Source organism: Callionymus lyra, chromosome 16 (assembly GCF_982586985.1).
Source record: "Callionymus lyra chromosome 16, fCalLyr1.hap1.1, whole genome shotgun sequence".
Lineage (NCBI taxonomy): Eukaryota > Metazoa > Chordata > Actinopteri > Syngnathiformes > Callionymidae > Callionymus > Callionymus lyra.
Genome location: NC_141833.1, coordinates 2,713,527 through 2,739,867, shown reverse-complemented (window position 1 = coordinate 2,739,867; position 26,341 = coordinate 2,713,527). Strand labels below are relative to the sequence as shown.

Here is a 26,341-nt window from a genome sequence, read left to right as displayed (position 1 = left end):
TATGACTTAATATATATTATTAGGAATGATAAATGATATTCCTCTATTACTCCTGGCCCATTATTAATCCTCCAATAAATACCAATGGGGTAACACGAAAGAAAAGACAAAACAAACCAATGATGTTTGAAAAAATATTATTGAACAGGCTCAAGGGTTAATCCTTTGGTGCCCGCGGGCACCACCGTGTTAGAGGATGCGGCAGTAGGATATTAGATATTTAATGAAAATGGTTCTGCTCAAGTTTTATAAGCATTGCTATCCCTATATACTATATACTTTCAGATCTATTCGTGGTCAGGCTCCTCCTTACATCAATGGTCTGATCCAGCCTTACACCCCAGCTCGGGCTCTGAGGTCTGTGGATCAGAATCTACTTATGGTTCCTCGCACACGCTTCAGGACCAGAGGAGAGAAATCCTTCCAGACTGTTGCTCCTAAGCTTTGGAACGATCTTCCTCTCTCTTTGCTCTTGATGGAGTCTACTGACTCCTTCAAGAAACATCTTAAGACGTTTCTATTTGTTCAGGCTTTTCCTTGATTTTCTGGAACTCCTGTTGTATTATCAGTTTTACCTTGCCCTTTAAAGTATATACAGTACTTTATTGAGTATTGTTTTGATTGTTTAGGCGCTTTGGATTGTGACCCTGGTCTGGAAAAGCGCTATATAAATAAAAATTACTTACTTACCTACTTACTTACTTACTCTCGGCCTCAGTCATCACTGTGTCCTCTCGTTCTCAGTCATCAATGTATCCGCTTGTCCTCAGGCATCCCTGTATCCTCTCATCCTAAGTCATCACTGTATCCTCTTGTCCTCAGTCATCACTGTATCCTCTGGTCCTCAGTCATCACCAGGATCATGCTGAATTTCATTGTCACACACATTGTTTCACTTTATTGAAATGAAAACAAAATCGATCAAATTACTTACTTACTTACTTACTATATGAGTAACGATTAAAACATTCTTTCTCTGCAGTAGAATTTAACTTAACTTTGCAGGCGACGGAATATTAACCGTACGGTCGATCAAGCGGCTTTTTTTGAAGGAGCAAAACAAACAGACACAAATAATAAGAAATGGATGACCGCGAACGCATCTCGAAACTTCCGAGGCACCCTGAAGCCATCACACTGTAGCGTGGCGAGGGCGGGGAGTGTGACGTCACCGCTGGGTCTGGCTGTTTATTGTTCCTTGTGAGCGGCGACAGAGAAAAACAGGCTAACGCGCTGACAGCTACACCGCTCACTTTCACGAAGGTGTTCCGCTCGAGACAGCTGACTGCGTCAACAAAGATCATGGCGTACGCGTACCTCTTCAAATACATCATCATCGGGGACACGGGTAAGAACGCCTACACACTCGGGTAGTTAGCTTTTAGGCTAGTGGCCCATTTCCGCAGTGTTGGACAGTCCAATGACGTGGTACAAACAGAACCCAGCGCTGGGATGACAGCGCCTTCTCTATATCCCCATGTTTTTTTTTAAACATCATGCCCTTGTTGTTAAAGCAAACATCACCCGAGTACGACCCCGAACACATTATATCTTAATTTAAAGTCGGAATTAAAAGTTGGGCCTTTTGTTCCTCTTGGGTGGGGGGGTGTTAGCATAATGCTAGCTAGCACAGATTCCTCGAAAAATAATGTTGCACCGAGTATCTACATGACTTGAATCTATTGTTTTCCAGTTGTATCGAACCGGTGACTTCAGTATTAGTTGTTTATCTTTCGCATTTATCGACATACATCACTGTTTGTTTGAGGTAACGTCCCTCCTCGGAAAAAGGCCACAGCGACCAACTAAGCCTGTCAATGTGTGAATTGCGCAGGCCTTTCATAAACAAGTGCATGTGTCCCTCCGTTATAAGTCGTAAATGTTATTTATTCTGATAAATATAACCTTCTTTACTATCTTAACCGGCCATTTGCTCTGCCTTAACCAAGGCACTCGGTGCAGTCTGTGGGAGAGCAGGTGCATCAGTAGAAACGCTTACTCAAATATCATTTTCAGCTTCTCAATTCCAATTGAAAAAACAAACTATTAAGGATAAAAAAAACAAAAACTATAAGTAGTTTAGCTTGTGTTGCACATATTGAAACGAGAGTTTCATCATGACTTGGCTTGTTTACATGTTTATCAAGAAAATAACTATTCCAAAAATGTTTGGATTGCTTAGAAACACATTTACCAGATGCTGGTTGTCAAAGTTGATTCTGTTTTTTCAAGCTAGCATAGCCAGGTCAGAACTAACAAGTTTGATTTTGCTGTTAAATTTTTAATATGCATTTGTCTGATGTGTCATAAATATATGGCAATGTCTGAAACCATTTTTGGATATGAATAACTTTGGCCAACTCCCCATGTTAGCCTGTTTAATTGGGAACAACCTCTCTTGTACAGCCAAACACTTTGGAATATTATGTATAATAGAGTATCTGATTTAATGTCAACCTCTCAATCAATAAAGACACCTAAAACAATTGGTTGGAATACCTAATAGTTTATTAAACTCAAAATATTCAACTCTGAATTAAAAGAAAAGAGCTGTTGGACCTTTTTTAAAACATTAAAGTGATATGAAAAAGTCCACTTCAGGATCATTTGAGGTCAGTAATAATATTTCTGTGTAAAGAGATTGTAGAAGTCGGACCGGATGTATATAGTAACACATGCCATCTGAATAGATGTAGCAGAGGTAGATTAAGATGCATTTGACGTGTGTGTGATAATCCTAAAATAACCATATTTGTGAATTCCAGCTGGTTTCATTTTTTTAATTAAAATTGTATTTTTTATTTTTTTAAGTATTCCATAAAAACAGTTGATATATTAATAACATTGTTTCTGATACAAACTTAAATATGTGATTCTCTTCTCAAACAAGTTTCTTAGTCTAACATTCAAAACTTTTTTTTAACGGTACTTGCGGAGAATAAACATGATGCGTTCATGGCACTGTTGGTTGAATGTATTATAATCCTAAACAAGCAGGCAGTCAAGTCCTTTGACAAACTCTCTATTCTACCTTTTATTTTTATTTGAACTACAGGCAATACTTGAAAGAAAACATGGTGAAGTTTGATTGAAGTGTACAGTCTATTTATATTTATTTTACAAATGGAGGTTTACTGTAGTGCTCAAACTTTAGTTTCTTTTCACTGAATCAGCATTGTCTGCACTAAAAATGTGCACTGTCACCACAATGTAGCAGACTGTCATACGTTTAATGATTACAATGGACATGAAAGGTGAAAATGTAAAAAATTTAGTGGGTTTTAACATAAATCATACACACTAATTTTGGCTTTTTTAATGTTTATTCCACATCTTTGGTTCCTCAGTTGGTACCTTAAGAAAACAGGCTTTAATTTCATAGAATTAATAAAATACTTCCTTTATATATTTATATACATATTGAAATACTGCAAAGGCCTAATTTTAGTTTGTTCATGTTATTCCCTCTGAAAGCTCATATAATTGCATATTTTCCAATTGTTCACATATTTGAAATAATACCAAACAAGTTGATGGTATCATTTTAGTTTAAAGAATTTGCTTTAATGCAATACTTCAAACCACTTTAGGAAAAGTGTTACAATAAAATAACTTGAGAAGCTAAATAATTTATTTTCTCTTCCCTTATTACCTTAATTGAGTCGTGGGGGTCTGGTGACTGTCCCTGCCTCACAAGGCAGTACTCTAAATCAGCAGTCAACACTTTTGTTCCCCCAGAAATCCTTGTCATGCGCCTTAATTAAAGGTGAACGCTGTCTATTACGGATTTATTATTCTATTTTCTCTCGGTGTGGAATTTTCAGGAAAATCTGAAATGTATTTCAATCTTATTAAGAGGAATGCTGCCTCTAACTTCAATATTAAGCCAACGTGTTCTATATATGTCCAAGGTTAAGTGCAAGCCATAATTTATACAGTACATACTAATTTTAGTCTTTATAATCTTTTGGAAACTTTTAATTAAATGCTTTTCTCAATTTATTACCTCTTTAACTGATCATACATCTACGTTCAATGACCATAACACGCTAATTATACATCTGCATTATTGGATTATTAGTGCAGTTGTGATCATTATATATACTGTATATATATATATATATATATATATATATATATTTGATATTGATCCACAGGACATAAGCTTTACTGGATGTTCCCACATGAGTAACGTTGCATGATACGGTAACACGGCATAAGTGGCTTAATCTCCACGAAAGTGATATCGGATTATCTTGAGATTGATTGAAACACTAGTAGTCTGAAAGTTGCACAACACCCTTTCCAGAGGGTTCTGAGTTTGTTTATAATAGAAAGGATACTTTCATAGGACAAGTTCTATTTTTTTTTTTACAAAATATCATCTTGATTTTCCTTAAATCTTCTGTTATTTTGGAAAAATCCCTTACAGCTGCATGCAGAGAAACTGCACCATTAATGTAAAGTGTGAGACTGCTTTTTTTTTAATATATATATATATTTCGACTCATTTTAATTTTGTAATTGTCTTCAAGAATTTACTTTGATGACTTTGAGATCAGAAAACTGTCTTTAACTGGTGTAAACTGTCCCAATATTTAAAAGTGAGCTACATGGCTCCTAGCTGTGTGTTTAATTAAATTTCCCCCAACCCCCCACGGGTCTTAACTCATGTATTGAATTAGTTACTGCGACGTTTGGGCTCATCTTCACTGTTTGTCATGCTACCTGACAAAGGTTCCTAACAAACCTGTCAGTTACACAGTTGACATTAAACTGTTTGCTAGTGGACTATGGTAAGACGTTGAAGGTAATTTCTCCTTTACTCATCTGAGGAGTATATTTGTTAATCTTAATGTCAAACTGTAAATTCCCTCATTGGAGATACTATTCACATTTGTTATATTAAAATGTTGGCCTACTTTAAAAAAAATATATATATATAGAGTTAGCAAAGGTAGCATGACTTTGTATCAGAAACTGACCCATAATATAAATTATTATTCCTTTTCCACTTCTCTTGTCACAATCTAAACGCATATTATTGACTGTATGTTAGCTAAATACATTTATTAAACAAAGTTTGAACTAACTTGATGCTTTGAGACTTGATTTCTACAATGTTTGATTTAAAATGAAACAAAAAACACATTTTTTGCAACCATGGCCTTTTAATCCTTAAATTCATGAATGAGTTTTGTAATGCAAACGTGTTTTAGTTACGGTTCACATAAGTGCCACTGAGCTAAGAGCGTTATTAGAACCAAGACCAAAGCGTAAACCATTTAAAAATATCTAACCCTCATCCTTAGAACTCTGACATGAGCTTAAAGCCATGTTTTCCCAAATAATAAGGAAACGTGTCCCTCCATCTTATTGTCATCCTCGCGTTATTTGCATCCAACAGCATCAGTGCCTGGCAATGGTAACCCTTGGAAACCATGAAAGTGGAAGCCAGCACCAGTTTGTCATCTCCACCATTTTCTCTCCATGACCGAGCCATTATCGTTTCTTTTTTTTTTTTTCACTTGTCTTCTTTCAGCTGCTTCCTAGCTAGTTGCTAAGATATTGCTGCTTATAAGTTGATACACAAAGCAAGCGATGTTTAAATCGAATGTTACTGACAATGGTCATTATTATTAACCAATGCTGAAAAATGTATATTTGCACAACTGGATCTTTAAACCGTGTCACATAGGTACGATACAGGGGTGTCCAACTTTTTAACCTTTTCAATGTCGTTTTAATCGGAAAGTTTAGTGCCATTTGTTTACATGTGAAACACAAAGCATCCATTGTCTCGCCTTAATCACTTTTGGTTATAAAATGTGTATTTTCCTTCTCTGTGTTGTGTATTACTTTTTAAATATTAATTTACAAACCAGATTGAAAAATCTCTTTGCAATTATTAACTTAGTTTTTCTTAGACTTCCTTATTTAATTGAGTGACATTAGTAAAATATGATTTCTCTCATCTCAGATGGAATAGTCATGTCTTTGTTTTAGGTCATGTTGTCAACTTAGGAAAACCTGTTGTGTCTGTTTTTCGGCTTCCCACTGTCATAATATTGGTTTTGGCAAGCACTTGAGACAAAGTTTTTCTCATGTGACGCTATAGATGTTTGCATACTGAGGCAACTAAAGCCTTTTCACTGTCATTTCTTCAATGACATTTATAATGAACCATATGCTTCTTATAAAAAATATTTGTCTTTCTTGGTGAATTAAACCTGTTTTTCTGTTTTTGATTTTCCAGGCGTGGGAAAATCGTGTCTATTACTACAGTTCACAGACAAGAGGTTTCAGCCAGTTCACGACCTCACCATTGGTAAGAGAACCTTTTCATTTGTACTGTTGATAGTGTGTTGTTATAAATGTATATATTTTAATACCAAACTACTTTTATTCTCACTATGAAGAACTGTCGCATTAGATTGATTTAAAATCACTCAAAAAGCCTCTTGAATTAGGTGTTAAAGGCTAGTTGACCTGCAAGGAGGCCCTGGGGCCAACCCAGGACACGCTAGAGAGTTATGTCCCTCAGTTGGCCTGGGAACGCCACAGTACTACCTCAGAAGAACTCAAGATTTCTGGGAAGAGGTCAGAAGTCTAGCCTGCTTGACTTCTGGTGCTGCCCCTGCAACCCTGCCTCAGATAAGATGTGGGAAATGTTTGGCTCACGTGACATCATGACGATTCACTGGGGATTTGGGCACCAGACAGTGACGTTTCATTCCCTGAATCCTGGACTTCATCTCGAGAACGCCGCCTCTGGTCAGGCATTAGCCGTGAACTGTTGTGTCTGAATAGTCCCGAATGTATATTGTTGGACTCTCATCAGCACATAATTAAGCTCAAATACCACATTAGCGCTACATGTCGTGTGTTTTTTCTACTGTAGAGTTGACCAAAAAAATGTTACAAATGTCATAGAAAATCTAGCCTGTAGGCCTTAAATTTTACACATTTCTAGAATGACAAAGTGCTATTGGCACATCAGAGAACCATGATCAGTATTTATTCTCTCTTTTTTTCTTTTTCCCTATCTTACACCTTATTTATAACTAGGATTCTTGATCTCAAATTTTCCACCTGCTGAAGCACGCACAAAAATGTACTACAACTGTCTTGTCTATTGGACAAAATTTGTATCAGCGTGCTATATTTTTGATTCATTTTAATGTTTGCCTTTCTTCGTCTAGGTGTGGAGTTTGGAGCACGGATGATCACTATAGATGGTAAACAGATCAAACTGCAGATCTGGGACACGGTAAGATACTACTTTGATTATCATTTTGGTCATCCTACTTTAAAGTAATTATGTCTCATTTTTTAATCTTGAAACCTAACCCAAGTTGGGCTAAACTCAGAATACAGGGTAACAATTCAAACATTAAAGGCCAATAAAATGGATTATAATCTGTTTTTTGGATATATAGTTTCAATACTTTGTTATTTTTAAGGAGATATTTTCCGTTTCTTTCACTCATAAGTGAACTGATGAACATATGTTGAGAGTGGAGCCTAACTGACATGGCCCTATCAAATCATTTTGTACGGCCACATAATATGATAGCACAAGGTTTTTTCAGCACTGCCGGTCCCGATGACGGAACTGTTTCATTTAGAGATTTAATAAATTGGAAGCACTATGTTTTCTTTAAAAATCATCCATGAAAAAAGTATCCTACCCAAGCTACAAGACGTTCAATATTGCACTGTCATAAGATGTCCATCTAAAAAAATCTTACTAAGACTGTAATTGTCTGTCAGGACCAGGACTGACTTGACACAAGGAGTGAGACACTTAAGGTCATTTCTAATATAGCTGGTTTTGCACAGAGTGCTGTTTTCATGCACATGAAAGAAAAACTGTGTGGAATGGGGAAAAAACAAACTTGAATAACTCTTTTAATTGGAGAACTTTCTATGCCAGATCACATTGGGTCATCACAGGCATCTTTCAGGAAGTCGTTGAGTTATTTATTATTATTTTTAAAGTTAATGTTTTGTATTTTTATCAACCTTTTGGCTCTCTCATAAACACAGTATATATTCTACAAAGTACATGAAAAAGAAAGCTGACCCAACAAGGATCAAAGCTGCTATCTAAGTCATCATGAAAAGTAAATCTACAGACTGCTTCCCTCAACGCTACTTTGCCAGTATGGTTTGCTGCTCATGGTTTTCAGTGTTCAAATGTTTTTGTTTCAAAATATAATTTGTGTCATTGGTCTTGAAAAATATTTAGATCTTCTGTGAACCTTTTTTTCTTCATTCTATAGCTGGTATATGTACAAAATGTACGAAAATGCTATTTAAAAATATTTGAGAAGCTTCAAGAACCTCTGAGGTTTTCTACTGATGAAATGGAGCCGAGAGATGTAGTGTAAAAAAAAAAGGCATGCATACAATACAATACAAACCTGGATGTTTGTAACTTTGTAGCACAAGAGTTGAATAAAAACACAATTATTAGGAAACTAACTAAGGTACCCAGCAGTGCCCTAGAGTTTTAATAAGATACAAACCGTAAAGAATATTTTAAATGAAAAATGCAAAGCTTTAGTTAGGACCTGTGAGGGGTAACTAAGCTGACTTCATGAATATAGATTTATGTTTTACATTTTGGATTTCAAATAAAAATGTGGTTTAAATAAATGTGTCAGCTTATCAAGATCTAAAGAAGTATTCAACTAAATTATTTTCAGTGATGTTGTACGTTTCAACATTCATTGCTCAGTGAAAGATGCGGAGCCTCTAATATCAAGGGCGAGCACCTCAATGTTTTCTTTTTAATTGTATTCATTTTAAGTAATAACCTTTTTTCTTAAAACCTTTTTATCATAAAGAGAAGTGATGTTTAGTTAGAGGGGCGGATGTTAGGGGGCTGAGGTTTCAGGGTAATTCCAGCAGATGGCGCCAGCGCCTCATCAATAAGCAGTATAAGGCACGTGTCCTTCAATGAGGAGTTTCACTTGTGTGGTGTTCCGTCTGATGGTGTGTAATTGTAATGAAACCCTCCAGAGCTGCGTGAGTGTGACACGAAGCATGATACTTGATACACCAACAACAGAGCATAGAGAAGCAGTGTAGGATCCACACATTGTGAAGATGTGCGTGTATTCTGCACAAACGCCTGTAGGCCAGATGGCAGCCAGACACGTCGAGCGCCCTCGCTTTCACCCTAATTTATCATTAATTCACTAACGGCATCATTAGCCGATTGGCTGCTTCATGAATGAAGGATTGTTTCAAGCTCCGTGCCCATTGGATGACCCGTGGCTCCTGTAACTTGGTGACCAATGGCTTCATCAACCAGTCGTTCTGCAACCGGTTTCTCTCTGACTTGTTGAATGATTCACCGACTGTCTGTCTGACACATGAGGTCGGAGCAGTGTGGGGCTGCAGCTGCAGGCACAGAAACGTTTAGTTTCCCCCCCCCACTCGTGTCGTAACGAGACACAGAAAACATTGTAACTGTACTTCTGACTGAAACACAGCATGAATAGTCTTAGCTGGGGGTTGGGAGGAATACAATTGCTCTATGCAGGACGAGAGGAGGCCCTGCGATGGGGAGGAGAGGGGGTTGGGGCTCAAGGAACAGACTGTGAATGTGAGACAATGAGTGTGGGATCATACAAGAGGTTTCACAGGACAAGATGACCTGCGCAGTAAGCCTCACAAGTTTCTACCAAACAATCATGTAACATCATCTTATTCATGAAGACACACAGAGAGTACATCAACGGGCTCATGAAAAAGTCATGGCTGTTGTCAGTAAAGTCCTCCGAGGACGGGGATCCTGCTACATTTCTACGTAATCTCGAGCTTATAACGGCACCCGTGTGAATTCTAATAGTCCTAATTGAGTTTCTCTCCTTAAATGTTTCTCGCTGCAGGCTGGGCAAGAGTCGTTCCGTTCCATCACCAGGTCTTACTACAGAGGAGCTGCCGGGGCGCTGCTAGTTTATGACATCACAAGGTAACTACCGGCTATGCAATGCCAGGCTGCAACACTGAAGCCCGTCCACACTTTTAGTGAACAAGTCTTCTCTGTCGGTGCAAAGAGCAGTGAGAAATGTGGCACTTCCTCGACAACTCCTGTTGCTCAGCAGCACTCTGCAGCCATCGGCACAGTCTGCCTTCACTCAGAACGTGTCCTGGTCCAGAGCTGAATGAAATCTTTACTGATCAGATCAGCCGTAAATGTATTATTGTTCCGCCTGGTCTCAAGAGTCAAATCATAATGAGTTGAAGGACCGTATGATCTTTGACCCCAAATGGATGTGGATGTGTTGTCTTCACTCATCAGACCTGGGTGGACTTAAAGGAGTTTACAAGAAATTGTAAATAAATAATGATTTGCTAACTATTGCTGTACATTCTATTGTAGAAGTACAAGTATATTCTCTTGTTTACACGGTTGGTAACATGGCATCTATTTTAGCAAGTAAAATCCATTTGACATACAAGTCATCTGAGTTATGAGCTCTTTCACAGAATGAATTCAAACTTCCTGATTGATCTTCCTAAAATGATGAAGTGTGCTTTTTCTTTAACCGCTTTCACACTTGAAACTACCAGATACCGTTTATAAGAGTAAAAAAGAAATGTATAATGTTTAAATTATTGAATATATCAGTATTTTAAAGACACCGTTTGTTGGATTGATTGGTGAATGCCAAAGATTTCTGGATTAAATTGTCTTAAAAAGTCATGTTGATTTTCCCATCAGGCTAAAAAGTCAGTATTGTAAATGTTTATTTTGTTTCCTGACAGACGGGACACTTTCAACCACTTGACGACTTGGCTAGAGGACGCCCGTCAACATTCCAACTCTAACATGGTCATCATGCTCATTGGCAACAAAAGGTACTTCATGTCATGTTCCAATCGAAAGAAGGACTCCGAAACCACAATGAACTAATGCTAAAAAGCATAAAATATCAGAGTCTGTGTCTATGTTGATGTATACAGGTTTTCATTTGGGAATTTCTGAGATCAATGTCAATGTTGAAAATACACTTTTCAAAGTAGTAACATTATCATTAACACTGCCTTTAATTGCGCATATAGCTTCACATAAATTCAGTTGTATTATAACGTATGAGAAGTTTTTGCATATTGACTTCCTCATTTACTCTTGTTATTATTTTGTTTCAGTGACCTAGAGTCCCGGAGAGAGGTGAAGAAAGAGGAAGGAGAAGCATTTGCCAGAGAACACGGGCTCATATTCATGGAGACGTCGGCAAAGACTGCCTCTAATGTAGAGGAGGTAAGACCGCGTGAACACAAACACATTATTGTTTAATGAATCAATCTTCTTTTGCCCACATTGAATTCCAGATTAACATATGACCGACACAACTCCAGTCAATTGAAATTGAAAGAATAAATTGACTTAGGTTGTGGTCAGTTGTTACAAAAAATGATTGACATGCTGAATAGGCCCTGCACAGTTCTGCACCGCGTGTTGTAAGTCATTGCTACCATGACTTTTCTTTTAGTGGCAAATATGTCAATCTCGCCTCGCTTTGACACTGAAATGTAATCTGTTCACGATTATAGTAAAACACCGAACACATTACCCGCAAAACTTACAAACCAAGGTTTTCTACCAATAATTTCAGACATTTTAAATGTTTTTCACTCATGACAAAAAGTCAGATAATGAAGTGTGAATAATAAAACAAGTAGAGCCTTATGTTTCCTAAAAGCAAGATGTACGAAAGATAATAAAACATGCCCTAAAGCAGTATTTTTGGCTGTACATCGAGGTTAGAACTAACGTGGTTATTAGCAAGACAACATGGAAAATATCTAGATATTAAACCCCTAATTCTTAAATGCCCTTTTTTTTCTAGTAGTTTTTTTTGTTAAAAAAAAACATACCTTTTGTTGGTTGTACCAACGAACATGGAAAACTTGTGTGTGAATATTTAATATATAGAAAGACGAGAATAGAAGTGATGAGACGTTTCCTACTGTCTGTCACCAAGCTTTTACACAATTCAAGAGGGATTTGGGCCCTTTCCACTCTGTCCTTCAAGTTTCCAGTTAAAGAGCTTCAGCGCCCTCCACAGGTTTCCACTTGGGTTAAGGTCTGGAGCATGACAAGCTCACTCATTGACCTCGATAGGATTCTTGTAGAGCCTGTGGTGCTAGGTGGGCCGTATGTATGGAGTTGACAATATTGATATTTCACAATTCAAATGTTGTCCTAAAGAAAACAAACATGCATAGATGGCAAATGAGCCAAATCGCTGACGTCGCCTGTGATTATTAAAACCGGATAATCAACACAAGACAAATAATTCGCCGCATGCACATCTCACTTTATCAGGACGAGTTTATGGTTTTGTGCATCTTCAACTTTTATAAATGGTGTCTATAGCCATAACCTTCTTACCAAGGCCTTTGCTGATGACCAATATCCTGGCTTTGTCCAGTTCTTCTTACACTTGTACCTCTAAATACATGGAGAAACGTAAGAAACTGACTCCATGAGCAGTTGTGCCTTGTAAACTTGGTGAGTTAAGATCAGGGATGTTAATAAATAAACACATTTGGCATGCAATAAAATAGTATTCTCCACATTGTACTTAAATAAATAAATTAAACTAGATTTTAATGTTGTCATTTTGACTTAAAAAGATTATTGTGTTTAACATAAGATAAAAACGGATACAGGTTATGTCAACAATTAAACAATGAAAAGGAAAGAAAATGTATCTGACGTTTGAGTAATTGGATGATAGCAAAGAAAATTATGATTTTGAAAGAATGAAAAGACAAGTTCATGACAGTTTTGGAAATAAACCTTTTTTCAATCCAAAATTATGAACAAAAGTATTTTTTCCAATTAACATACTGTATCATTAGAGTGAACCATAGATATTTGTTATGTATTATTGGAAATTTTAACGCACATTCATGAAATCCTGTATGAAACTACCAACATTAACTACTACAGAGTTAAATTACACAACCCACAATAGGGCTGATAATGCATCAGAAGACAAAGTAATATTAATATTCTACCAAAATAATGAGCAAAAGTTAAAGGATGATGATGTTTCAAGTGTAGTTAGGGTCTTGAGACGGAGAACTAAAGTTGTAATTTTAAAAGGATAAATGTCAATAGAGTTTAATTTCATGATTAAGTAGTAAATAGTTACTGGTCATTCTTGACACAAGAGCTTTTAAATTAAACTTTATCTGAACCCTTAGTGTATGAAGACACTGTTTGATGTAAAGCTTACTTACTTGCTTACTATTATCATCTGAACTAGCAATAACCATTTCAGATGTGTATATAAGACGGGCTAATGCTTAACTCTCCTCTTATAGTAAGCGATAGTATTGATGAGCAGTTGGCTTGACATCAGCAACAGCGAGAGCGTAGCTGCGATCGTGCAGAGACACACCCCTCGTGTTGTTGAGAGCCATGAATGCAGGCTGTTGTCCTCAGGGACTCCTTTCTCACTTATCGGCTCACATAAATATTGCCGTGCTACAGGGCACATCGTGGCAGCCTGTGGCCTCAGCTCGGCATCTCTGTACGTGTTGATGCCTCCGGTACGATCAACTTTTCAGGTCGATGGTCGTCACTGTAGCGTGGACGTCTCACCTCGGCATCGGTGTGTGTGTGTGTGTGTGTGTGTGTGTGTGTGTGTGAGAAAATGTGGTCGGCTGAAATGTAAATGCCGACTAGAGAGATTAAGAGTTTTGTCACAGAGAAGAATGCAGGTTTTGTGTTTGAGCCATTGATTTTTTTTTTCTTCCGCTCCATAGCCTATATCATGCAAACGCACACCCACAACAGTGTGGAGTAGTGCTCTCAAGGGTTAAGATGATGGGGGAGGGGCGTGTGTGTGTGTGCGCGTGTGTGCTTGTGTGTGTGTGTGTGGTATGATTAATTTGTCTCATTAGTGTCCTCTGAATCCTCTCGATACCACTCCTCTTCCACGTTACCTTCATCCTCGCTCACTTCATCCCTCGACGTCTATCATTTGCTCTTTACCCCCTCCCCCGTCCTCCCCCTGCCTCTTCTTCCTCCCCCATCATCCCTCTCCCTGTGCACCATCATCTCCCCTTCCACTCCTCCAGCAGTATATCAACCAGTTGTAGTTCATACATATTCATAAGCTGCACCCTGCATCGCCTGAGTGACATCCAGCAGCCAATCAGTGTGCAGGGTTTGTCGTCAGGCTCTGTGCGTGGACACTGGGATGGTCCTCGGAGGAGGATATCTGTAAGGATCCTCTCATAATCATGCCATCTTTCCTTACATCCTTCCATTCTGTTTGCCCAAACCTATGTTTTCTGAGTCCTCCATTTTCTTAAATGAGGCCTTTTTATTAGTACATTTTTTAAAGAGTTTTTATTCTGGCATTTGTGAAGTGATGTGTTCATTTGAACCAAAAGAAGAAAACAAACGATACGCTTACTTGCGGGAAGGTTTGGGCTAGTGAGTGATAAAGGAACTCAAAAGATGAATACCTTTTCCCCTCATCACAAACGCAGCCCTTTTTAAAAAGCAGCATATCTGAGCTAAGAACTGAAAGTTTCATTGATTTGTTTCAATATTGTGTCCAAAAATATCATCATTCAAAACCAAAATAACCAATTAGCTTTTTGTTGTGTAACATAATTTAGGAATTATTATAAGGGACAAAAATTTAGATGGAGAATGAAGATCTTAAAGGAACAATATAATAATTTATTTGGTGTAAGTATTGCTTGAAATTAATTATTGGTTTATTGTTTTACAAGAGGAAATGCAACTAATGTAATACTTGTATTTCTGATTAACATGGATATTAACTGATTTTCACGTAGGTAGTGTTAACATGTAATTGTTTTTGGTAAGTGTAGGAGAACCGAAAAATGAAAATCTTCTCGAATAGCAATTGGAAAAATGATGAAATGGAATCTTAAGAGAATCAAAATGTGATGTAAAAGTTCCCACAAAGTTCAGAGACGCAGATGTTTTAGCAACACCAACAAGAACATGCAAACCACTGACTTTGTTATTATATTATATTATTATATAAGACAGAAGTATGTGTTTGTGCTTGAGAGACCATCTTCGTTGTTGCACTGTATCTGTAAAATGCAAAGCTGTTTCTCAATTAGCAGCCAAAGAAAAGTTGATTCTTACAGTGTTATAATGGACCAGCCGTCATCCAACAAAGTAAAGTGGTGTTCACTGGATGGATGTTTGTGTCGTATGCTAGGAAAACATTTTGATCTTACAAGAGTTGGTACTTAAGACGTGGTTTATTATGAGTGGGAATAATTAATAATATGATTGCTTTTCTTCCATCCAGGCATTCATTAACACAGCCAAGGAGATCTATGAGAAGATCCAGGAAGGAGTGTTTGATATCAATAATGAGGTAAGATGCTCCACTACTGTCCCTTTTTTTCTTTTTTTCCCCAAGAGTTTATCACACTCACCTTCCCCCTTTAAAGACCTCTTTGCTCCATCTGACTCTGACTACACAACCCTGCAGTTTTCCCACTCTCGTTCCTGAGCTTTTCTGTCTGGATCCGTCTCTCTCTCTCTCTCTCTCTCTCTCTCTGCAGCTCGCCAGCTCATAAATTCCTCACATCCCACAAGATCTCAGTCATTCAGCAAGAAAACAAACATTCATCCAGCCAGCCTGTCACTTTGCCATCAAGTCATCCAGAAGGTTATCAGATTAGTTGAACAGTTCTCTAGGCAGGAATTTCATGCAGGCAACCTGTCGGGAAGGAAAAATGTTCCAATGGTCTACTTCTCTGTTTTTCTTTGCTTCACTATTGTACTATACTGTGTATGTGAAAGGGGCAGTAAAACTCATCAGTTCTAGAATTAGATTAATATAAACAATTTCCCACTATACAGCATATATACTGCTACAGCACACAGCGTAGGTCTTTGACTTACTTTGATGTTCTCAAAACAAATGTATCGACCCTTCTCACTGTACTGTACTCCCTGCCATACATGGACAACTGAACTGATTAATTCCAGTAGACCGACTAAACTAGTTCAAACTTCAACCGGTTTTCAACAACCCCGTTACGGTACAAAACATAAAGCGAGTGGCTACCAGCACACAGACATGGTTGAAGATATAGCAACTTCTGAATGAGTTGTGATTTCACTGTTCACATTTGGAATGTGGCTCACTTGAAAGCCTTTTTCGATACCCCTGACTTAAGTACATTATATAAAAATAAAAATATTTTCTTTAAAAAAGCAAAATGATTTGACATCAATATACGCATTAACTTTTGAAAGCATATATGGTTGACCATCCACATATTTCTATATAATATTGGTTGGTTAAAAAAATTTGAAAAATATTGCTGAGAAACCAGATATTACCATATCTGTAAAACACTGGCATAACATGGGCTGTTATCATGTATCAGGAACAACCACGAACTTGTACAGGATGTCATGGATTCTACGTTGGCAGTATTTTTGGATTTTCTAATCATACCCGGACGAGTGTTTGTTCCACGATGTGGGACGACCCCATACTCTCTCACCATTACAAGCTTGGACAGTCTCCAGTCATCCAGAACGTTATCCCCTTAAAGAAAGTGCACACTCATTCTTCTGCATGAAACCGTGAGACTTAACTGGCATCATGGTTTGCTCTGTGTTCAAGCCCCTCCTCTTTTTAAAGTCTGGGCCTGTGTACACCCTCGACTGCGGCCAGATCCATATGCGTATCAACAAGTCCACTTGTTAGCCAAGCAGTGTGTGTTTTGATATGAGCAAAGCGTAAGGAGGAGTGAAGGCTGGCTCGTCGGCCAAAACCGCATCAGCTGACTCGCTGGGAGAGAAAGCGAGGGAGCCGGGGAAGCCCCGGCAGAAATGTTGGCAGCCACGATGAGAAAACACTCATACACACACAGCCTTAGCTCAATAAATGTGATTTAAGGGCATACAGTGTTTCCCAAAGGCACAGGCGCTACTGAGAGTAGGAGGGGGAGTTCTGCTGAGAAAAACACGGAGATAAATGCATTATAGCGGCGACAGTCGGGATGAGAGATGAAAGTTGGATTTCTCCACCTCCCACCTGCTTCCTTCTCTCTGTTTCTTCGTTTTTTTTTTCTCTGCTATCTTTGAATGCTGCCGGTGTTCCCTTTGCCTTTGTGCGGCGCAGGAGCACCTGTTGCCATGTCACTGATGTGATCTAATAGGAGCCCCTGCAGGCGCTGTGTAGTGTTAATCTCACCATGAAAGCTGCCACACTCCCATTCTGCAGGCGACTTTTATTCCTCCGCACAGGGGACGGCCACGGCTGCGGCTGTTACGTTTGCAGTTTCTGCGTTACGCCGACCGCTCGGAACAGCTTGAGGGAATTGCACACAAATTTGCCGCCAACATCCACCTTTAGAAGTATTTTTTAATCAAGGTTTGCTGACCATAGTGTGTTGAAGTTAGCTTTGTGACTTTTTTTGGCGTTGTTACCGTCTGGTATGTGTTTAGAACATAACCAACTCCTTTCAACTCCACTTTAACCATCATTTGAAGTCTATGTATAATCGTTGACATCCATCATCTCTGTTCTTTATCTTGAACACGGGCATCTTTATAGGTTTTCTGCTTTTGAGCAAACATCATGGGGGGCCCCATAAAACAACTTCTGGCCATGAGTTTGGAACATGTGATTCAGACATGAGAGACAAGATTAGAGGAATAAGTTCAATTAAAAAAATATTTTTAAGAAACGGGGTGTTGTCTAAAATTGTAAAAAATATGATCATGAAAACAACTTGGTTTTATACAGTGTTTGCTCTTAGCAAACTTTGTTAGCTTCCGAGATATAGGTCTTCTGTGTGTATCGCATCCACGACCTGTCCAAGGAGTGTGCGATCCTCTTCTCTTCTTAATCACTGTGTTAATTGTTTGTTTTGTGTAAATCTGCTCAAAATAATCATTGTTGCCATGCTAAAGTTTACACGCTATTGCTTCCATGGCGCAAGTTTCAGCCTAAGAACTAGAAATGGGGACCACCTGAAGAAATTAACATGGAGCCACATCCAAATTTGCTGGTCATAATCACTATGTTGACTTGAAAATATCTGCCAAACATTGTGCATATAACTGACTCGTCTTCACCTTTAATTAAAGTTTATTTCGTCAAGATGTAGTTAATCCTTTACCCAGGATATGATCCTAACAATCTGATCCTGTATAAAGAGGGTCTTGTTCTGGCTGCTCTTGAGTTGTGGCGGGCAACATAATGTCATCACGGATGGTGATCTCCCTTTAATGAGATCCAAATGTAGCCACAAGATGTGTTGAATTTGGCAAAATACTGAATGACATCATGAAAAGTGCACTCATGAATTTCAAGACTGGGTGTTTTTTCTGCTACACTCGAAAATGTCACTGATGTATTGTATGTATTCCTTTCACTCTGACTGCTGCTAGCGATTCTGGTAGTTTGGGAATAAGAGCGTTAATGATCTCTTTGTTTGTCGTCTTTCAGGCCAACGGCATTAAGATTGGACCCCAGCATCCCACCACCAACTCAACACTTCCTGGAAGTCAGGGAGGCCAACAGGCCGGAGGAGGCTGCTGCTGAAGACACTCCCGACCTTCTCATCCTTTCAACTGCTCCCACAATTCCCCCCTCCCTCTTTCTGCTCTGCGCCCTCTCCAACCATCCTTTACGTTTCTACAGAACTGTCCATGCGGCGTAACAGTTAACCTCTCTTCCATCCATCCAGCTATCCTTTCTGTGTTGTTCCTATCTTCTTCCCTGTTCCTGCCACCACTGAAGGTTTCATCAGTCTGCGCTTTTTACTAGGGCAGTTCCGGCTTCACATGCACATTAACCCCCTAAAGTCAGCGTTGAGTTTTGCAAAAACTATATTCATCATTTCTTAGGACATACCTTGTTGAAACCATGAGGATGTTGTTAGGGGTGCTAGAGCGAGTCCCTTTGAGTCTGTAGCTTTGGCAACAGGAAGTTGACTTTGTCCAGGCAGAGACATGATGTGGGTCGAAACTCGACACCTTATCAAGTGGCTGTTTAAAATAAAACACACACACACACGGTAGTGTTGAAGGAAAATGACGCGTCATGTTGGCAGCAGACGTGTTTGGACATGAAGAGTCATTTTTCTTGCATGTGTGGAAGAGATCTAGGTATTCCAGTTAAGTCCCCCTGTGCCTGCTGTTCATGTGTGCTGATGACGTTTTTGTGCTTCTCTTCTGTTCATTTTGCCCTTCATGTTCTTCTCTTTTTGTTGACTTGCAGATGAAATGTATTTAATGGACACTACAAATTGTGGCTTAAATGTGTTTTAATTGTTATGGGGAGAGAATAAAAGACCAAACTGTACATTGTCAACATGGATCCTTTCTAGAACCACAAGAGACGGAAAGGAGGTCTTTTTCCGAGACGTTAATGGATGGTGAGAGCAGGAGCCGCGACTATGAAGTTAAAAAGCATAATTTTTTTTTTTAAATGGAGATTTTCTTTGTGTATTATCGGGCGATGCTTTGTGTAAATATAGATCTTAAGATTCTGTCCCTTTTAGGTTGTTGAAAGTAAAACTTGGCATGTAGTTACCTGTTATCTTTACTCTCTGAAATTCCAGATGCTTTTTAGCATTCCTAGCAACTTTCATTTAAACCCAGCGGCCCGAGCTATGGGGGTAGCTGGTGCCCTTTTGTTTAAATGACAAGTGTGAATGATAACAGGCTGTTAGCGAGGTCGTGAAGAAGCATTGAGCGTCCCTGATGGAGAACAGACTCCAACTGTAAATGTCAGCGTGTCTCCCTCGAAAGCGAGCGTTGATTTCCGCCATGAATTAGCCGGCTGATCTATAATATGTACTGTTGGGCGCTTGATTGATGACTGCTTCAATCTTTCCCTTTTCCCCTCTTCTTTTTTCGGCTCGAGATCTTTGATGTAATGGCAGCGTTTCCTTGTTGTATCTGCTTAGTCTAGTTTTCTCTGCTTCTTCCTCCATAAGCATTTGTGTTTTTATTGCCAAACTGTTGTCATGGAAGAGGTGGAGCTGAAGAAATGACCTGTTCCTTCTTCAGTCTCGCCCTGAGATCAGGATCTGCCTTAACTTCACTACCAAGACACCGGCTGCATATAAAAGGCATTTCACCACTAGCTGTAAACAAGGCATCATGTATAAGACACGTGCCGATTTGGCATTTTCAATTTAGCTTTGGGCATTTGAGTAAAGCCAATGTTTCCGTTCCTTATCCCCTTTCTTGGTGCGCACACACTTAAATGACACGTTGCCTGCCCTCTCGGATGTATTAAAATGTAATCTTTTAATTTTATTTTAATTCATACTGAATTCTGTTCATTGGTTCAGGAACATGTGTGTGTGGACTGCGAGGAGTCACAGGGAGGATCAAGCCAGACCTCATCCATCCATTGATCCATCTCTTCATATCTCTATGAATTGATTGATGTTTTGTGTGCGTGTCCCTTTCTTGCTTCATTCCCTCCTTTACCTTCTCCTACCTTAACGATATTTGCTGTTTGTTCTTTGGAAAAAAAAATTACATTTGGAAAAAAAAAAAAGACAAAAAATGAAAATGCTATCACATTAAAGTATAATAAAACATTATAAACTCAGTAAAAATGTCATTCTGATGGTTATCTATAGATGGTCTCTACAAGACAACTCAACCCAGAACCTTTAACTGTCCATGTCACAAGCATGAGTGAACGCCACCCTGTAATTATATCATCTGTGACATGATGTGGTCAAAGGTCACATCTGTGGATTATAATTCAAAGATTTAGACACTGATGGTTACTATATTTCAAACAAATGTTCAAGAGGATGAAATTGTGACATTTTAATACAAGAGGCGCTGACCTTGTGAAACACTTCATTAATATTTGTAGTTGTTAATGTGGGAAAACAACATGTAAGTGACTTTTCAAACCTAATTTCAACACGTCAAATACAACCAAGGATGTCATGGTCACAGATACGCAAGTTGGATGCGCCTTGTTTGTCTCTTCATGTTTCTTTCCCAGCAGACTTCCTCAAAGAATGACCAGGGTAGTACAACATCTTCAGGATCCTGCCGCTGACATTTAACAATCTTAAATCGCTTTGTGTTGTTGTAGAGAGCATCAAGTGAAGCAAAGCTCCAGCTCTTAGTAGGACTGGACACTCACCGATGTCACCTGTTTATTGATACACATGCGGTGAAAAACTTCCAAAGACTTGTCACCCAGAACTGGCATATGATTATATTTGGCAGATTATTTTTTGCTTAACCTAAAGAAGGTATATTAAAATGTATAAAGGGATAATTTAAAGCACAAATTCAAAAAGATAAATATGTTGCCTTGCGAAAAAAGGCTTTACATCATCATTTATGTGGAAAAAAAATAAATTGGTTGAGTTGTTTCCTCACTTTAGTGCTTCTGGAACATAAGTGTTGGTTTTTCTTATTAAGACATAATAAGCTTAGCGATACAGCCATTCTACCTAGTAAAACACTTTTATATTAAGGTCTAATCAATTCCCTAAAAATGTTTTACGGTGTAATATTATTTTAAGTGCAACACGTTCATCATTATTAGAAACTATAAACTAAACTGGATAACAAGTTTAACATTTAAGAGAAAAATCATAGTCTGCTTTTTACCCATGTTGTTTAAGGCTAACAAGTACAATCGTTTTTATAAAACTTTTTTACACCAACTACAATTGACTTTCACCACACCAAAATGAGGTACTTTTCGTTTTAAATTACTAAAAGGTTTAATTATTAGACATTATCATTGATTAAGAGTTTGTAACGTTTTCAAAAATATATATATATATATATATATAAATAGTGTATACAATTCTTCCAGTTATACAGGACTTTCATCTGCATTATTCTAAATACACAACCATGTTATTGTAGTTTGTTAAATTATTGCACTGGTGACGACAGATCTATCGAAACAATGATATATTTATAATAATACGATATAAAACGAGATAATACTTCATTTCTATGTATATTTGGTTATATATACTTGGACAGGAGGACATAAAGAATCTTCTGGCGTGGAATGAGTGAGTAAAAAGTATAAGAGTAACAAGAAAAAGACACTACAAGAAGAAAATGGATGTCATTTCATTTTGATCCCTCTCAATGCAATTTAAACTTTTTAACAATAGTTATTTTCCGCTGGAATCCCTGATTTTTATTTCAATACCTCGCGTTTATTATGTGGTATCTGGTGTTTCCGCTCTAATTTATGTTGACTGAAGAGAGAGCCAAGCGCGGGCACGCCAGGGTCAGTGACCGCGCACGCTGCCTGTTTATGCGTATGAGGAGGTCCTCGGGAGCGCGCCCCCCCTGGCCGAGGAAGGTGAGCTAGTGTCTGGAGGGGAGGACTCGGGAGCGCGACCAGCCGAGGGATCGATCCGATTAAACTCGATTGGAGTGAAATTAACACAAAGGAGAGACGAGGACCGCACACTCGCTGGCCAGGTCGCGGATGCGATACACACCGGAGACCCACATCTCGGGAGAAAAACACTGAAATTGGAACTTTTCCTTCTGTTTATTTATATTTCGAGCGAGAGAGGACAACGGCGTTTTTTCTTTCAAGCGGACATACTAACAAGGAGTTGGTTTGATAGAACCTCGAGTGACCGACCTTGCTGGGTGAGCGTTTCTTCTTCTAAAGCTTGTGTTTTTCACTCCGAGGGAGAACAAGTGCGTTTATTCCACCGAGTCCTCGAAGCTCCGGGTTCTAAGCGGCCACCTTTTTATTTGAATGGCAAGTTTTTCATACTTTTCAATTGCGCCCGAAGCCGGAGAGGGAGCTGTGTTTCCAGCCGGGTTGTTTTTTTTTTTTATTGACGCCAAACTCGTTGGAAAAAGCCGTACTCGAGAGTCTTTTCGTTCCATTTTTGACTTCTATTTCATTGAGAAAGTCATTGAAGAGCGATGGTAGCAGCCATGCCGACATGCTAACAATAGCAAGTTTAGCTGTGGCACCCGCTCACACACACACGCACTCACACACGCACAACTGTCCCACTAGTTAGTTGAAAAAGTGTTCGGGGAGATGGATCCACAAAACTGTGCTCCGAGACCCACACACTTCCACTTGTCTACCCCTTTTCCAGCACTTTTTTCCCGCTTCGAAATGTTAGGTTTGTCCGGCGAGTGTTAGCATGTTAGCTAATTGTGTGGAACCTTCAGGAGACACGAGGTGGCTCGAGAGTAGAGGTGAGTCACTGGCCACAGGACCAGGAGACTCCCGGTGGATTTTTTTTAAACTCGCGGATATTGCTCTTTAAAAATAAACTTTTGAGCGACCCGGAGTGTGTTTTTTTTAAATCCATCTCTTCGTTTAAATGAATATCCGAAGCGTGTGCTATTTGAATGGAGTAGTGAAGTGTCGCTAGTTTGGACGGAAGGGACGGAGGAGGAGGAGGCGGTCATACAGCCATACTTTTCTCTTTATTCTCGCGCTCGGTGCGTTTTCTACCATCGGGCTTTAATAGCGAATTGCACTGATTTTAATAAAATAGTTGTGCGAGTTTATCCAGCGAGTCCGTGTGTTGCTGTCCGGACACACTGACGCGCTAGTGAGCAGTGCTAGCACCCGAGGTTAGCCGAGCGTCTTCCTCATTGTTAACACCTTTTACCAGCCCTGGAGCTAAACATCCACCGAACACCCCGCGGCTTGTCAGCTAAAAACCCCAACTTTTGGACCACTTTCTGTCGTTTTAAAGCACTCTCCCGTCCCCCATCAAGGTGCAAACGCAACTCCACAATAACACTTTACTACCCCCCCCCCCCATGTTCATCGAGCAAACACTACGATCTTGTAACACTTTTGAATTTAGTTACACGTTTGATCCGCTCGATGGTGACAAACATAAAGTTAACTTTGCTACACTTGTTACACGACATCGACTAAAAACACTCGCAAACCCCTGCAGATATTCAGACGCTTCGTATACATGGATCTAAACAACTTGTATCTCTATGTTTTGCTGGGATTTGTCGTGGTCTCGTGAACTTGCTACTGGTCACCATTGCTTTCACGCAACTTGGACTGGCTTAACGCGTTATTAAAAAAGACACAAGCCAGCCATTCAACTGTCTGATCGTTCTTTCGTTTCGCTTCTTAGTCCATCTCTAATGCATAATTCACAGTCTGAAGCTGTTCTGTACTGTTTTTTCCTCCCGCTCCCTGACTGCCATGGAGCCAGGAGCTGCGACCCCCCCACACACACCACCTTGCGCCTCTGAGCCAAGATGGCAGCTAGTCATGTTAGCGGGCCACAGAGGTAGCGATAAGAGGCCCCGACCACACACACACACATACACGTATACACACACCAGATGTTCAAGCACTATTGGCTTCTTGTTGATCCCCGTCTTTTCTTGTGGTTTTTCTTCAGTCTCTCTTCCCCCATCCACCAGAGACGGCTCTGGTTTGTTTCGGGGTTTGTTGTAGACTGAAATGAAACTTGAAAAGCCCACAGATGTTGGCATGTAGTTTGTCTTTTCTCCTTTGGCCAATTTCTTGACAAGAACACTGTAGGCACTTAGATCTGATATTATTTATTTTTTTTTTTGGAATTGAGAAGAGGGCAAAAGGCTAAGGTCTTCTGGTCATTCGTCACTGGAGGTTGTTTGAATCTCTTATAAGGATCCCATCATACAAACGTGGAAAAATACCCTTGGGAATTGATCGTTGTACTCATTCTCCGGTTAAAGATTGTTGAAACAGAAAATTGGAGATTAAAATGATCTTCATTTGCAGAATGTAAGTAAAAGACAATGTAGATAAAGTGGTCCTCTTGATGTTAAATACAGGAGAGCATCATCCTGTGGCTTAAGAATCAATAAGCTCAAAAAGTAAATCAATAACAAACAGCTTGTCGCCATTTTGTAGTGGGATGTTTTAATTTCTAGATTTGAAATTGGCTTGCATTAAAACTCCACAATGCCATCTTTTATTATCCCCTGCGAATACTTTTGTTTGCACTATAGCTTTTGCCCCCAAACCTTGCACTTTCCCATATATTTGACAACATGCTAAACATCCTATATGTTAAGATACAAAAAATATTTTTATTGATTCTTTTTACCAAGAATGTTTTGACTTGGGGATTAAAGTGTGTCAACCAAGCTGCTCAAATGAGGTTTTAGTTTTAAGTCGGTCAAGATGGTTATTGTTAGCAATGTTACACAAAGTAGAATATTGTTACTAAACATCTTGTATAGAATGTACACCTTTTGGAGAAATCAAGTACTTGTACTTGGAACCAACCTCTGATGCCTTGTCTGCCTTGACTGACTTGCACATGTTATTCAATTACTTTGTTGGTAAAGTAAACAAGAAGATTCGATTCCTGAAGATTATATTAAAATCGAATATTAACTTTCCTTGTATGCCTTAATGCAATCCTTGATTTGATTTAATTATTTATTTTCAAAAGATAAACTTTCTTATGCACAACAATTTTAGATTTTGCAGAGTAAATGGGTTTAAATGTCTAGTTTATTAATAATGGGGCTCATCTATGATATTTGTTATCATCTTTATATATATATATATATATATAAACTGTATCCTATTAATTTCAACATTATGAAAGAAACGGGTCTTAACAATGTTTGAATTTGTGTTTTCATCCTTTGTAATATTGTATGCTACATTGATTTGTATCGGTCAGAGCTGTAGTAAATGCATGAACATGCTTTATTCTGTCATTTCCCTGCATTTGATTTAATCATCTTAAATAAAATGTACGTTTGATAAGTTACAAGGAAGTTGTTGGGTTTCGTTATTTTATTTGTTATAATAATAATAATAATCTCTATTTATATAGCACTTACTTGACTCCACATAAAACATCCTACATGGAGCCAAAAGCTTGGAGGTTTTGGATTTAATCAGATTATATAGAAGTTTCGATGTTTGTTGGTTGTGTATCCCAGTGTCTTCTGCAAGATTTCCCCAGTCCCTTGCTGTTTTCAGCTAGGATTATCCACTGCTCTGTTATTTGGGCTTTTAGAGATTAGCTGAAAAAGATGAAAGAATATCATTAAAGCGGTCTATTAATAGAATTACTATTTAGTATTCAATAAACCTGGACATGTTGGTCTATTTGTTTGAAAGCTAAATAGTTTTCAACTTTGTTTACCATAGTGAATTGATGTAAATTTTTATTTATATAGCGCTTTTCCTGCCCGAAAATGCTGTCTTTCAGTCTTCCGGTTAGAGAAAATAAATCATTAGTTGTTTAATCCATTTTGCAGGAAGTACAATAATGTTGATGTTAAGAGTAACAAGACATTTCTGTAATT

At 38.6% G+C, this 26,341-nt stretch overlaps 2 protein-coding genes across 2 annotated transcripts in view; both read left to right on the top strand.

Annotated features, from left to right (window-relative positions):
- The first annotated feature begins 1,166 nt into the window (after positions 1 to 1,166).
- Positions 1,167 to 19,361, top strand: rab2a (RAB2A, member RAS oncogene family). Its single transcript, XM_087810448.1, has 8 exons — positions 1,167 to 1,348; positions 6,257 to 6,328; positions 7,203 to 7,270; positions 9,903 to 9,985; positions 10,783 to 10,875; positions 11,167 to 11,278; positions 15,336 to 15,404; positions 18,504 to 19,361. The coding sequence occupies exons 1-8, from the start codon at positions 1,303 to 1,305 to the stop codon at positions 18,597 to 18,599; spliced, it is 639 nt and encodes a 212-aa protein (XP_087666574.1). The 5' UTR covers positions 1,167 to 1,302; the 3' UTR covers positions 18,600 to 19,361.
- Positions 19,362 to 22,278: 2,917 nt separating this feature from the next.
- The window catches only part of chd7 (chromodomain helicase DNA binding protein 7), a 51,525-nt gene continuing 47,462 nt past the window's right edge, over positions 22,279 to 26,341 (top strand). Inside the window, exon 1 of the mRNA XM_087811609.1 lies at positions 22,279 to 22,672. The gene's annotated coding sequence lies outside the window, so the exon portion shown is untranslated. The remainder of the gene's footprint in view (positions 22,673 to 26,341) is intronic.